Below are 15,796 nucleotides of genomic sequence, written 5' to 3'. Positions count from 1 at the left end.
AATCCAACCAACAGATCCTGTCAGCACAAGGATTTACACTTGCACAACTCCACCCCTCCCTTATCTCACTGTGTGCACCCTCCCCAAATCTGCTCCAGAAGGTTGAGGGAAGAACCACAAAATATTTAGGGCACCACAATCAAATAATTTCACTGACAACAAATTACTTAATTGGATACCTCCATACACACTTCATTGCACACCACCACGAGCTTTTAAAAATGAGCCAGCAGTTTCTCAGTTCCTCTATAAACAAGCTGTTTTGTGATCAGACTTTTCTTGAAAAGTGGTTACTTACTGCCTGACTTACCATACAGTGGATGACACAAACATTTTTGGGATTCTGCTGCAACCAGTTATGCATGTTCTTACATACAGCATAGAGGTTATGGAGACTTGGTGCTTGTCTAATTGGCCAGCTACATTCAGATACCTAAAGAAGTCACAAAGTAAGGAAAGGTTAATTTGAAATTTCATAGTAACATGTTAGGTCATCTGCTCCATTCATTTTAATGGACAAGCTGTCCCTTTAAGCATGTTTATCAAACATTTAACAAAGGGTTGCTTAGCAAACATAAAAATTCATGGTTTGGAAAGAAAAGATTCAAGTCTTTTCTGTAGTTTACCCCTCACAGCTAAAATTCCCAGCACCCTAAACCAGGCATAGGCAAACTCGGCCCTCCAGATGTTTTTTTGGGACTACAACTCCCATCATTCCTGACCACTGGTCCTCTTAGCTAGGAATGATGGGAGTTGTAGTCCCAAAGCATCTGGAGGGCTGAGTCTGCCTATGCCTGCCCTAATCAAACAACAGTTCCCAGAATAATTTGGAAGAAGTTGTGGAAGTTCCTATACTGATTTACAAGGCCCTCAGACCCTGGATACCTTAGGGGTTGACTGATACCTTAAGTTCCTGCCTAATCACTGAGGTCTTCAGAGGAGTCACTGTTAATGGTCCCCCAAGGCATGGATGCACAGCTCATATCTCTTAGGAGCTGTGCATTCAGTGTTGTGGGTCAAATTTTGTTTCAAATTTCCAGTTTAGGTCAGGCATCCGCTGAAGACTTTTTTTATTATTCCAGCAGGCATTTTAGTTGAAGTTTTTTTAAATAGTTTTTTAAATTTTGTTTTATTTAATCTTCTGCACACCACTTAGAGATGATTGTAAATTACACTGTATATAACTTGTTGAAACAATAACAATAATATTAATAATACTGTGCTTTAAATGTATGGTGTGTATGCATGCAGCCCCGGTGTTTTGAGTACAGTATCTACAGTCTGTGCTTGCATAGCACACAATAATTCAGCAGCTACCCAGTTAACAGTAACAATTTATTACAGAATTCAGGAATTGAAAACAAAATTTTCAGGCATGGCTTTTTAAAAAAACACGATCATACTACTTTGAAAATTACAATATATTTAATAAAGGGAGAGAGGTCAGCTAACCAAATGAAATTGATATAATTGCAAAGAGACCTGTGGCAACTAAGGACAATGGCTGCAATTCTGTGTACAACTGGGCTGCTTACATCTCACTGAAAGCCACAAGATTAAGGCAGCTTAAGCTAATACATGAGTTTCCATGAACAAGAACTTTCTTCTATTATTGAGGCACAACAATATAAGTGCCAGCTATTATTTAGCACTGCAGCAAAAGAACTGTCTGTGTGAATTTAGATAACGCCACATACAGAATAATGAACAGTGGAGAAGATACACTGGATGGGCATTTGCCCAGAAAAACTGCCTAAAACTACTGTATTTTAAATAATATTAATAATAATTAAATAATTTAAATAATAATTAAAGTAGCTCTTCTGAAATATGCATTACTTTTCCTGCATGCTTGACTAATAAGTGCTCTTTGTATCAAGTATACACTAGTCCCTAGCATTTTGTCCACAGTGTATTACAAAATTCCAGCTTGCATGCACCCACATTCTTCCGTGGTAGTACACCTCATTAGTCTCAGTGGTATTTGTTTCTAGTAAGTGTATTTATCCAGCTTGGGGCAAGGCCCTGCCATTGTTCTTTAAGACTCAAAAGCTGCATTCACACGGCAGTTTATTCCATTTTCATGACACTTCCCTAAAATCTAATTTCCACATTATATAAAAGCAGCTTGATGTGAAAGCTACTTCCAGAACTATAGTGGATTATAGTAGAATACAGCACAAATTAAGCACTCATTTCCATGTTATTTCCAAGGAGATTTATTAATGTCCTAACAATACACAAACTAACCAAATATCAGTAAGACAGAACCATATAAATATCAGCAAATAACAAACAAAAACTTAGTACAGGCTCCATCCAAAAATATAAGTCCATCAGAATAACATGGACTTATGATATTGGTTAAAAGCAGGCAAAGAAGTACCCATCTGAACCTCCACTGAGAGGCCTTTCCATAATTTAGGCACCTCTTTTTTCCTTGCCAACTTGAGTGGATGTAGCTCACCAGTAGAGCACCTGTTTTGCATAGAGAAAGTCGTAAAGATAACATGCCTAATCTTACAAACAGAACTAACACCCTGTGATAGTCTGGGTCAAATCACAGTACCAGCAGAAGTCACTTACTCTATTATGAAACCTGGTAGTACGATAAGACTTCGGTGACAAATTGAAAACTGTGTAGTGGTCAGGATGTCTTGTATCCAAGAACGTCCGTACATCATCAATATGATTCCTAAATCCTAGTTCAACTCCTTCACCAGGAAATGACATCACTATCAAGACATGAAAAATGTAAGTTTACATTCTAAACCAGAAAAGATACAAGATTAACAATTAACAAGTGTAACATGGCTGCATTGCTACAAGGAGCACTGTTTCATTGTTTGAAGTAACTCACACACTTACCAATAATTCTTGAGGTAATGTAAGAAATATCTAGTTCTCCCTTGGTGTAGCTATTTTAAAAGACAGGAAAATAAATGCTGGTTAATACACACACCAAAATCAACAGAAGTTTTATAGATGTTCCATGTCCCATTAAGGCCTATGCACAAGTCTTCCCTGTGTCTGTAAAGTAATAATCATATTCGCTCAGCAAAGAGACAACTGCAGCATCTTGTAATGCACAGCATTTCCCCATATTTTGGGGGTGCATTATGCCCCTGTGGTTCCTTTCCAATTGCTGCATTCATATTATTTCACTTCTGACTATGCAGCGGAATCTCTCTCTCGTGCAATTATGCAGATATTTCATGTCAATTAGCTATTGATTTTAAACTGGCCCTGCACCAGAATGCGTTAAGAGATGATGAACCAAAAAATTTTTTTATATATGTATACCCCTCCTTTTCTTCTGTCATGGAACCAAAGGTGGTTTAAGAAATAGTTCCCATGAGCTTTCTCTCTCGCTCTCGCTCTCTTTCAGGTAACAATAAAGTAAATGAGGGATGGGAAACCTGTGGCCTCAGATGTTGCTGGACTCCTTCTCCCATAAACACCAACCAGGAAGTACAATAGTCAGGGATGATGGAAGTTGTAGCCCAACCTCTGGGATGGCCACAGTTGCTTCATCCCTGAATTGGGATTCATTGCCTTTCACTCTCACGACTCTGTTGGAAATATCTAAAATCTCAAGCTATTATGTAAAATTAGAAATTAGGTAGTTAAAAAAACCAACAACTACAAAGCTCATCCTGGGTCTTTATTTGTAGACAACTGCATATAATGCCAGCTAAATAATTCAATAGATAGTATCCAAGATTGTAGTTCTGTTAGGACAAGGATCATTGGGCTGCCAAGAAAACTTCCCCTCCCTCTTCTGTCCATGCATGCTCCCTAAATCTGTTCTGGGTTTTCCCCAAAACCTCTGGAGTAAATTTGGGGAGGGCAAGTTCCATTGTGCAAACAGAAATTCTTGCACTAAGGGAACTACTTTGTTGGATACCACTTACGGTGTCTACTCAGCTAATATTAAATGTTTCTTTACTGTTTCAGTACATTTGATTCAAAGAGCATAATGACAGAAGGGCCTCCCAGAGCAAGAAAATGGTGGCTGCAGGGGTCACTTTGAACATTAGGAAAGAAGCTGCCTCATGAATTTGTGTTCATGGTTACCACCAGCCTGAATACTGAAGATCTCAGCCCTCAAACAAATCCCTTACTTTTCTGTCGAATTCCACACGCTTTTAGACCAAGTTAAGAATGCAAGAAGAGCCTGCTGGATCAGGCCAGTGACCCATCTAGTCCAACACCTGTTCTCACAGTGGCCTAACAGATGACTATGGAAAGTCCCTGAACAGGACCTGAGGACAACAGTGATTCCAGTAAAATGGCATTCGACAGCAAAGATAGAATAATAGCCATTGGGGTTAGCATCCACTGATAGCCTTAGCCTCCATGAACTTCTCTGACCCTCTTTTATAGCCGTCCAAATTGGTAGGCATCACTGCCTCTCATGGGAGTGTATTCCATAGTTTAACTATGCACTGTGTGAAAAATTACTTTCTTTTGTCTGTCTGGAATCATCCAGTATTTAGCTTCATTGAAAAGCTTCTCTCTATATCCTCTTTCCACACCATGCAAACTTTTATAAATTTTTGTCATGTCACCTCTTCTTGCCTTTTCTCTAATTTAAAAGCCCCAAATGCTGTAACCTTTCCTCACAGGGGATTTTTTCCCTATCCGCTTGATCATTTTGGTTGCCCTTTTCTGAACCCTTTTCAGTTCTACACTAACCTTTTTGAGGATATTCATTTCCAAAAAGTGAATAATTTATGGATAAAGAGAAGTTCTTCTTCCTGTCTATGACTCAGGGTCTACCAGTGGTTTTGACTGACAGTACGTTCAGAGGAAACAAGCGGAAATAAAGCTTCACTCAGTACAGAGTTAATTTATGGGGTTCACTTCCACAAGACGGCTTCTAAAAGGAGGATTGCACAAATTCATGAAGGATAAGGCTATTGATAGCTAACTAGTTATGATGGCTAAAGGGAACTGTTTCATATCTAGAAGTATGCTCCTGAGTATCAGCTGGAGAAACAAGAGAAAAGGAAAGTTACCGTATTTTTCTCTCCATAACACTCACTTTTTCTCTCCTAGAAAGTAAGGGGAAATGTCTGTGTGTGTTATGGAGCGAATGCCTACGGATGGCAGGGGGATCTGCTGCAGTCGTGCGCAGAGGATCCATAGTTCCCCTTCGTTCCCTCCTCCGTGGCTCGCTTTGAAACAGCAAAGCAGGAGAGGAGCCACTTACACAGGTGTAAGCGGCTTCTGTCTGGTTGACTGTCTGGTTGGGAGGAGGGAGAGAAGCAGAGGCTGCTTGTTTTAAAGGAGCAAAGCAGGAGAGGAGAGGAGCCGCTTACACGAGTGTAAGCAGCTCCTGTCCGGTTGGCTCCTTTAAATCAACCGTGCTCTCTGTCCCTCTCTCCTCCCCACTCAGCTCGCTAAATAGCGAGCCGAGCCGGGGAGGAGGGAGAGAAGCAGAGCCTGCTTGTTTTAAAGGAGCAAAGCGGGAGAGGAGAGGAGCCTTCTTCCCTTATACCCCTCTTCTGCATTATTAGCAGCATCCTTCTCCACACACTCCACGTGTGCTCCTTGTCCCTTGAGTGATTTTCCTTCCCTCCCCACGTAAAACGTGGTTACAAAGCACGGATCCACATGGATCCTCAGGAATTTTGCACTGGGTCACCCCAAATTCACCATCAGATCACATAGCATGTCCATGGCTACAGCATGCACCAAAAAACACACACGCACCCACTGTTTCATGGGGCCACAATGGTGCAAAAACATGGTTACAAAGCATGGATCCACATGGATGCTCAGGATTTTTGCGTTGGGCTACCCCAAACTCACCTTCAGATCACATGTCTGTGGCCACAGCATGAACCACAAAAATCATACATCCACTGTTTCGTTTAGAATATTTTTTTCTTTGTTTTCCTCCTCTAAAAACTACGTGCGTGTTATGGTCAGGTGCGTGTTATAGAGTGAAAAATACGGTAGTTGCTCCATGCCTTCCTTATAGGCTTCCTGGAGTTAGCCACAGTGGCCTGAGGGCCATCATAATATTATTCAAACTTCAGGCTTCTACAGCAACCTTTTCTGTTTCCCTCCTAAGATCTCACCAGGGTGCTAAATAATCCCTTTGTCCAAGCCTACTAAAATCTGATTATTTCCCTGTGACAGGGAAATAATTACTAAGCTTACTATTTTGCTAGCTGAGCTCTCCAGGGCTTTTGTTTCATAGTACCTTGCAACAGATTGCATAACTTTCGTAGAAGTGTCTTTAAGAGTGTCCTTCAAGTTATCCTTTAAGTTGCTGAACAGTCTCCCTGCTCCTCCTTTCATCATGTCTAACAGGCCTCCCCCATAGTTAGACTCTATGTCCGGAGACGAGGCACCTTAAAAGAAGAAAACCAGACATAAGACAACACACACACACATACATTGCTTTGCTGGAGATTTACCAACCACCACAAGCACCAGATCTTAGCACACATCAGCAGCAACAATGCAGCTTCCAGTTAGGAACGAGCAAATGGAGATGTAAATGCCAACCAAGTTAGTCACAATCTCTGGTAAACAACAGGATGCATCAGAGTTATTTAACTGTGGTAGTGACATAACCAAAGAATGTTACAATTTTTGTTTTAGGGGGGGGGGGAAAGGTTAACAGAATTTTTCCTGGAAAGCAAAAAATCAGATTAAATGGTACAAAAAGACAGGCTACCAATGACATTGCATGGTCACTACAAAACCAGGCACATATGAGGAGCACCAGTTCTACAACAAACACTGTACTGTTCTGTGCTGTTTTGCTCTGTTCCGTGTGGGTTGTGGGCTGGACAGAATCAGAGGTGAATGTACCTGGAACAGAGAGAGACTAGCAACAGGAAACAGGGTATCACAGAAAGAAGCGTTTTTCAGATAGGAAAGCCTGTTTTCAGGTTGCTGCTCAGCAGGATGTACTGCAGGACCCGAGACAGCTTTCAGAGGCAGGTGTTGATGTGACAAAGCCCATCTGAGTCATTATATCACTAATGCATGGCATGCTAAATACAGAGCCACATGTCTCAAGTAAAGTTGCAAGGCATTTAAAAGAATGGTGCTCTAGGTCTGTAGCTGTGTTACTTTTGATTTTTTAAAAAGTCATATGGAACAAAGGCATACTATCAACCATGCCCAACTCTGACAAATGCAAAAGAATTTCTGTTTATCAGTCCATTTTCCCTGGCCAGGCTAAGCCTGTTGCATCAGATATTTTCAGCATTTGAATACACTACCCATTTAAAGAGAATTAACAGAATTACATTGCGAAATTCACACTCTGACATGTATCCAGACATTGGGTTCTTATGATCTGAAACCCAGTGGTGATAAATTCTGATAACAGGCACAATGATATCCATGCACAGAGAGAGCATTCTAACATCTCTCACTCTTCTTATGCAAGTTCCCCTACTTAAAAGCCCATTGCACAGCTCTCTTTGAACCATTTTGTCAATCTGCAATTTGTTTTGTGGAAGCTACACCACATATATTGAGTGAATGACTGCATCACCATTCCCATTCACTCCAAAGGAGGAAACAGATCCACAGAGTTGAATGGGCAATGGATCCTTGGACTGGAGCATACATGAACACAAAAGAATAAAATAAAACAAAGGTGTGTTTGTAACAACACAGCTGCTAATTAAGAACGAGTGCAGATGTACACAGTAGTATGTGTAGGTGCCCTAATGGAGTGCTCGGTCCCCCACTGGGCCACTTTTGTTCTATTTATTCCAAGGCAGCTTCTTCTTCCACACCTCCTTTGCAAGCAACCAAAAGCTAACTGTTCTTGTGTTTCTGGGCAGTAGCCTCTTCATCAGGGGTCCACAGATTCCCCCTACAAATGCTTACAGGGAAGGTGCGGAAAGCCTGCCTTGGAATTAACATACTGGCCACAATGCTGTGTACCAGGCAGCACAGTGGCAACCTGGGGGTGGGAGTATAAAGCTCTACTAAATACTAGGGCACCTCTCCATAACACTCTGTGTGCTTAGCATTGCTGCTACAGATTTGAAAGTGCTTTATCATAGCCAAGAATATAGCTGGGATCCAAAGAGCCTCTTGGGCATAGCTAGTGCATTTGGTTCTTTCCACTTTTTCAAGAGACCACAAACAATTATGTAGTACATCAGTTATAATCTAGTTAACTCTGAACTTTTTGGTAAAGAACTGCTACTTTGGTTGTGAAATAAGACTAGGATATTTGGTAACAGGCATGCTTTCCTAAGTCAGTTGCTAACATCTCATTGGAAGGATTTGTGTTTTTTTAATGAAATGCAGATGCTTGTGATAACTGCCTCTGTTAGTAGCCTTATCTACACCTTTATGAAAGTCTTAATTGCCTTGTACATTGTTGTTTTATTCTTCTATGGTTTACGGACCTTAATTAGATAACACAATAACAATAAATACTGTTCTGATTCTAATAGCCTTGATGGCAGAATAAGTTATAATCCTGCATGATTTCACCTACCATAGAAAAAGGGAGGGGAAATGTTTAACTTTTTCTCATTACCTTGACATTTCTATCAGCTTGTCACTTAAGCTTTATGTGGACTAAAATGTTTTATTTATTTACTTTTTCAAAGTATTATCTCACTAGCAAAAAAGCAATTAAATTTGTGCTTAGAACTGTCATTTAAACCATGACAATACGAAACACAGTCAAGGGCAAAACTGTGTAAAAACAAGCACTAATGATGCAATGGCAAAAGATGTGCAAGCGATCTGGTGGTGCTATTCAGTTCTTAGAAACAAAGAGGCTTATGAAATGGACTCTTCTGTTTTAAAAAAGGAGAAAGACAGACCAGACATTGTCTAACAGATTGTTTTGGTTTATTTTGTTTTCACTGATACAGAGATATCTCTTGGCTTATTGAAAAGCAAATATAAAAAGACTAGAGATGTTAACTTCTAGAAAAGCAAAGAATACTTTGCTTACTTCAGCTGATCACTGCTAGCTCTTGAGATTAATCTATGAGAAACCCAACTCCAAAGGTCTTATCTTCATTGACATTTCCTGGTCTGAAGGTATTTTGGACTAATTGAATGGTCAGTGTTTTGTAAATGAATCTAGTTTTGTCAATCAAATAGAGGATGTTTGTTCTCATAGTCCACCCTGCAGCTATGAAGTTTCAGAAAGCAAATTTAAAGTGATATTTTGCATTTCCAGATTAATTTCAATTGGGGTTTAGGCCCAGTTTTGGCACAGAAATTGCTTTAGTCACCCTGTATGATAACCACCATTGGGAAAGAGACAGCAGAAATGTGTCCCTATTACCGGTAATTCTCCTCAACCTCTCAGTGGCTTTTGATACTATCAACAATGGTAACCTTCTGGAGCACCTGTCCAAGTTAGGGGTGGGTAGCACTGCTTTGCAATGGTTCTTTTCCTACTTTGGTGATCATTTCCAGAGGACACTGCTTGGGGAGTGCTCTTTGGCCCCATGGAGCCTTCAATGTGGGGTTCTTCAGGGTTTGATTTTATCCCCCATGCTGTTTAAGCTTCCTCATTCAGAGTTTTGGATTATGCTGTCAGCAATATGCTGGTGACACACAGCTCTACTTCTTCTTTACATTTGCAGATATGGGAGTGGGTGTGCTAGACTTTTGTCTTGCCTTGCTAATAGGCTGGATGAGAGGCAACAAGCTGAAGCTCAATCCAGATGTTTGAGACTGAGACACTGTGAGTGGGTGGTTCCATAGGCCAGATAGATAGGAGGTTGACTGTTCTTGATGGTGTTAAACTCTAACTGAAGGAGTGGGTACACAGCTTGGGGGTACTCCTGAATCCATTGCTGTTGCTTAAGACTCAGGTGGAGTGCCTTCCATCAGCTTCAGCTGGTGGCCCAGCTGTGCCCATATCGGGACAGGAATAGCATAACTTCTGCTGTCTGTACTCTGGTAACCTCTCGGCTAGATAACTTCAACACGTTATACATCAGGCTGCCTTTGAATACAGTTCAGAAACTTCAGCTAGTGCAGAATTCAACAGCCAGGTTGCTCACCAGGGCAAGATGGTTTTGAGCATACTACACCAATCCTGGCCAATCTGCATTGGCTGCCAATGAGTTTCTGGGCCCAATTGAAAGCACTGGTTTTCACCTATAAGCCTTAAACAGCTCAGAACCATGTCAGAACCATAATATTTCAAGGACCACTTCTCCCCATATGAACTGACCCAGAACTTGTTATCATCATTTGAGGCCCTTCTTTGTGTGCCTCCTCTATGAGAGGCCCAGAGGGTGGCAACAAGAGAACAGGCCTTTCCTGCAGTGACTCCTCATTTGTGGAATGCTCTTCCCAGAGAGGCTCAGCTGGTGCCTTCATTATATAGCTTTAGGCGCCAGGCAAAAATGTTGCTCTTCAACCATTACAAAAGATTGCCAATGTCCGCCCCTAGGGCTTCATATAGCAATTATATTGAAATCACTACTACCAGCACCCCAAAAAAAACCAACGCACACCATGGCAAAAAATACATACTTATGGTCATCAGCACTGCTTTACGGAAATCAGTGGAAATGTTTTTTCATACCTGTTCAGAATCTGACAGGTGCTGATGGTAAAGAACTGTACAGTCTCCTACATACTCTCATTTGTCTAGTTATTACAACTGAATTATTAGAATTTTTAGCAAGGCCTGCAGAAGATGTATTGCCAGAAGTAATAAACTGGAAATATGCATGTGCCTTTATCATAAAAAGGAAGATAATTAAATTCATAGAAGTACTAGAACTGGTATGCAATGCCTATAAATTTCAGAGAGTAGCTCACCATAGACATTTTTAAAATTAGAATATCTAAATGAATGAAAATAATAAAAATGAAGATATTTTCATGTATTTTTTTTAAGCATGAAGGTTTGCAAGAATTGATAATAGCTTACAATGCAAAATCTTGAGAGCAGGGAAAATATATTATCCCAGGAGCAGTTTGGGGTCAGAAGCATTTTTGCTAGTGATCAATTGAACAATGCATCCACACACACCAGCTATTGCAGAACAAATGCAGCAGCTTAAACAACTGTATAATATTCACCACATGGCTTCTATATTCAAGCATAAATTGCTATCTGTTTTATGTAACATGCCTCTTTTCATTATCCTGGTGCATTCAGTTTGATTACTTTGAAAGTATACTCACTATGCAGTATGCATACAGTAAATTTGAAACAGACATAATCGTAGTATGTTGGTCTTTTTTGATGTTCAGAAGTCCCTTAATACCCACTAATCATTAGGTATTGACCAAGCAGTTGAAGGATCTGATAGATGCTCACAGAACTGGTTTCCAGTAGTTCTTTGCATTCTGGGCTGAGTTCCCATCTTTCCCTCCTTCTAAAAGCAGGGAAGGGAGATGGAAAGACACAAGATACCTGGAGGGAACAAAGCTCTTCATGGAGAGAAAGGAATCTGCAGCAGGCTAAGTCAGAGGCACTTTGGTTGAGACAATGGAAGCTACATAGAGAAAGTGGGTTTGGAAATTTCTGGCCGCAGTTGGGTTAATCTATCTCCTGCTAGGCCTACGTATGCATCACATGCAGCAGTTATAGTATTTTGTATGCACATAGAAATGTAGCCATGATGTATTAGAAGTGATATTAATGCCCTTACCATACTGCATAGGGGAAAATGTAACATAGTCCGGAATTGTTCAGGACCTTATATGTTAGTAGTAGAACCTTAAAACTGGTTCAGTGATTAAAGGCAGCCAGCACATATCTTTTAGTACTGGTGTGATATGTGCTTGATGAGAGGCATCACTCACCACTGGGGTTGTGGCATTCTGCACCAGCTGCAGCCTCCAGTCCAGCCATGAGGGAAGGCACGCATAGTGGCCAAATTATCCCTGTTCAGAAAAGGATATAGTTGACGTACCAGCCAAAGCTGGTGATAAGCATTCTTCACCATTGAGGTCACCTGAGTTTCTATGGACAAAGATGATCCCAAGAGCATTCCTAAGCTTCATACCTGTTCCTTCAGAGTGAGTGTGACCCCATCTAGAACAGGCAACCCCCTCTCCCGATTCTTTGACCTGTTGCTTAGTATTGCACACTTTTAAAACTAAATAAATGCCAATTCAAAACAGTTGCAGTTTCATACAATGCAGAGCATGGCAGGTTTGCCTCTAAATGGCAATGTTTTCTAGTAATATGTTACCCATGATCAAAACTGCAATATTACACCTACTTCCCTGGGAGAAAGTCTCACTGAATTCTATGGAACTTGCTTTCAAACCGAAGTATATGGGATGGCACTGTTAGAATCTGTACTGACAGCATCATTGTCCTCACAAGGCTTTTTAGCTTGGTAAAGAGGCAAAAAGAGGAGGCATATAGTGGTGTATAGAATTATGTCTGTAGAGAAAGTGGACAGAGAATTTTTTTTTGTTCTCTGAATAATATTAGAACTGGGTCGTTCGAAGAAGCTGAATGGCAGAAGACTAAGGACAGAAAAGGACTTCTTCCAGCAAGTAGTTAAATTATTAAATTCACTGTCACAAAATGTGGTAATGGCCTCCAACCTAGATTAAACAATTTCACAAAGGATAAAGCCTACTAGCCATGATGGCTGCATACCACTGATGACTATTTTATCTACTACTGTGTTTTAATTTTCTCAGTTGTTTACTGCTATTCAAGCCTTGAATTTTAATGTAGTTTATTGATCTCTTGTAAGCCATTTAAGGAAAATAAACACTCTAAACAGTGTACTAGAAATCTATCCAATAATTTTAAAAGAACCAAAATGACTACCTCCAAGATCAGAAGCAATGTGCTTCTGAACTCCTGTTGCTGAAGAACAGCATCAGGAATTGGTATTGCCCTCGTGTCCCAGTTGTGGGCTTCCCATTGCCATCTGGTTTTTCACTGCTGGAAAAAAAGATGCTGGACTAGACAATCCTTTGGCCTGATCCAGAAGGAGTCTTCTGTTATTAGTAACTGTATTTGGATTTGCCATTGAGAATGTTATGGTCTTGGGACAAAAAGGTATTAAAAGATTTCTGTAATGTTTTCCATCATAACTCAGCCATCTCAAGAATGCACAAGACAAAAAATATAACCAGCAAGGAGACACAGAGGTTCTCCCAAGGCTGGCCTGAAATTGCCAGCATATTCTAATAAGATGGAAGCATATATGTATTTTAATTTTAAGACCTCTTTACCTGCCTCAAGTTCATAGGACATGTTATATTTCTTTAGACAAATCTATATTCAGTTTTTCCTTTCATTTTACCCCAGTGTGTGGATACTACTTTGTGGCATTTATAAAGCGCCAACACACTTGATTCCTATATTCTTTGGAAGCTTAGAGCTTATAGATCTGCAGAAATACGATTCCACCACGTCAATACAGACACATACATGCAATACTCAAAAACATTATACCTTACAGATATGTTTACCCATGGGCAGAGCACAGAAGAAAAAGAGTGTCTCTTCCTTAATGCAGGGAACACGAATTAATTTGTGGTGTTCTGATTGTGGCCTCAGAACCCAAAAGCATCAGATTTCAAAGCTGCAGATTCGGTATTTGAAAACTTTGCCCCCTGTGGCTTTCCTCTTTACTGTTTACTTAATTTCAGTGGCAAATGCTCTTAATGAAAAATTAGGCCAACTTTTGCATGGTTTCTCTTAAGTTTTTTAGGATTATATTATTAACATCATTATTACGTTTATTACCTGCCTTCACCAGCAAGTCCCAGGGCAGGTTACAATAATTTAAAATTCTTTATTATTTTTAAAATAAATTAAATAATATTTAATTAATTTATAAAATACAAATACTGGACTACATAGAACAACAAAGTAAGGGTAAGTTACACCTCCTCTCATTTTAAATGAGTCGATTCAATAGTGTTGATTATATCTGTTTTCAGATCTGGATATTCAGTAATAAAACCTGTTAAAACAAATTATAATAACAGGAATAGGATGTCTTCTGGAAACACACTTCTCAGTTGTCAAAAGTCAGAGTAAAGATGTATGTCTCCAGCATTCACTGAAAGCTTTATAGCAGGCTTCCTCAAACTTGGCGCTCCAGATGTTTTTTTGGCCTCCAACTCCCATGATCCCCAGCTAGCAGGACCAGTGGTCAGGGATGATGGGAATTGTAGTCTCAAAACATCTGGAGGGCCAAGTTTGAGTAAGCTTGCTTTATAGTGAAGGTGCCAGATACATCTCTGTGAGGAGGGAATTCCAAAACTCAGAGGCTATCACAGAGCATGTCTTCTTCCAGGGTGTCACCTGTTGAGATTCTGCGGATGGTGAAACAACCAAAAGGGTATCCTCTGGCAATATTAGAATGCTACAGGAAAGGAGTAAGCCTTTCAGGTATTTTTGGCCTGAGCCATGTAGGGTTTTCAACACTAATGTGAGCACCTTGAACTAGGCCCAGAAACAAAATGGCAACTAGTGCAGCTGTTTTAAAATAGGGATTATACAAGAGTTCTAAGGAAAACCCTAGCCAGTAATCTGGTCACTGCATTTTGAAGCAGCTGAAGTTTCTGAGTTGACTTCAAGGGCACACCAACATAGAGAGCACTGCAATAATCCAATCTGGAAGTTACCAGATCAAGTTGAAACCCACAATGTGTAGCTGACAAACCAGCTGGAGCTGGAAATAGGCACTCCTGGGCCACAGAGGCTACCTGGGCCTCAGGCGACTTCACTGGGTTGAGGAGTACCCCCAAGCAACAAGCCTGATCCTTCCAGGGGATTGCAACCCTGTACAGAACCTCTTCAACAAGACTTGGAACACATAACACCTTTGTCCTTTCAGGCTTCAGTTTCCAATTGTTGGCCCACATCATTGCGTTCATTCCTCAGCCACCTCTCTTGATTCAGATGGAACAGAGAGATAGAAGTGCTATCCACATATTGGTAACACTTCACTCCAAAACTGCTGGTGACAGTTCCCAGGGCCTTCATATAGGTGTTAAATAGCATGGGGGACAAGTTGGAATCCTGCAGAACACCACAGGAAAACTCCAATGGTGTCGGCAGCCTTTCTAGAAATGACCCTGGAGGTAGGAGCGGAACCACTGAAATACAGTGCCCTCAAACACCACCTCATTGAGCTGCTCCAGAAGGATGCCATGGTCAATGGTATGAAAAGCTTCTAAGAAGCAGGATTGCACTCCCCTCCATCTCTCTTCTAACAAATGTATCAACCACTGTGATCAAGACAGTTTAGGGCCATGAATGGGCCTGAGGCTAGACTGAAATGGATCCAGACATTCATTTTCCTCCAAGCATGTCTGAAGCTCAATTGCAACGATCCTCTCAAGCACCTTCTCCAAAAAGAGGATGTTTGCCACTGAATTCCAGGTCTAGGGAGGTTCTCTTAAAGAGTGGACACACCACCACCTACTTCAAGACAAATGGTTCCTCACCCATTCCAATGAAGCACCAATCACTTCCTGGACCCTATTAATCTCCTATGGTTAGCTTTAAGAAGCCAAGATGGGCAATGGTCAAGAGGGTTGAACTGTACCTGGAAAGTCCAGCACAATTTATGAGTTTGCACAGACCTCATTTCTCCTTCTATTCCAAGAGAAACCGAAGCTTTACCCCTTACATCCTTCTCTGATCAGTAACAGTTAGGGAAAAAGACTCCTTACCTCTACAAGACCAAGACAAAGTTTTCTTAGATCAAAGTTATTCCATTGTGGCTGCACACTAACACTAAACACACCTGTTTGTTTAAAACGAACTGATGCATGTAAACTGGGATTCGGCCTTTTGCTAATTACCAAGTGGAGGTAACGCAAGTGGAGG

General features: G+C 40.7%; 1 protein-coding gene and 1 long non-coding RNA gene across 6 annotated transcripts in view; one reads left to right on the top strand and one right to left on the bottom strand.

Annotated features, from left to right (window-relative positions):
• Positions 1-15,796, top strand: part of LOC309372363 — a 130,272-nt gene that overhangs the window by 26,031 nt on the left and 88,445 nt on the right. The gene's annotated exons all lie outside the window — the stretch shown is intronic.
• DNAJC6 (DnaJ heat shock protein family (Hsp40) member C6) overlaps positions 1-15,796 on the bottom strand; it is a 53,474-nt gene that overhangs the window by 23,956 nt on the left and 13,722 nt on the right. For 4 of the 5 annotated variants that reach the window (XM_081915713.1, XM_081915710.1, XM_081915709.1 and 1 more), the window contains 4 exons: positions 6,215-6,365; positions 2,869-2,918; positions 2,587-2,735; positions 299-433 (listed from right to left, as the gene is read on the bottom strand). In XM_081915713.1, coding sequence (XP_081771839.1) covers positions 299-433; positions 2,587-2,735; positions 2,869-2,918; positions 6,215-6,365 — 485 coding nt within the window. The remainder of the gene's footprint in view (positions 1-298; positions 434-2,586; positions 2,736-2,868; positions 2,919-6,214; positions 6,366-15,796) is intronic. The other variant, XM_081915711.1, reaches the window with a different exon arrangement.

Source organism: Podarcis melisellensis (genome assembly GCF_964234715.1).
Source record: "Podarcis melisellensis genome assembly, chromosome: 6".
Classification (NCBI taxonomy): Eukaryota; Metazoa; Chordata; class Lepidosauria; order Squamata; family Lacertidae; genus Podarcis; species Podarcis melisellensis.
Note: the sequence above shows the minus strand (reverse complement) of the source record. Positions and strands in the feature narration are given on the sequence as shown.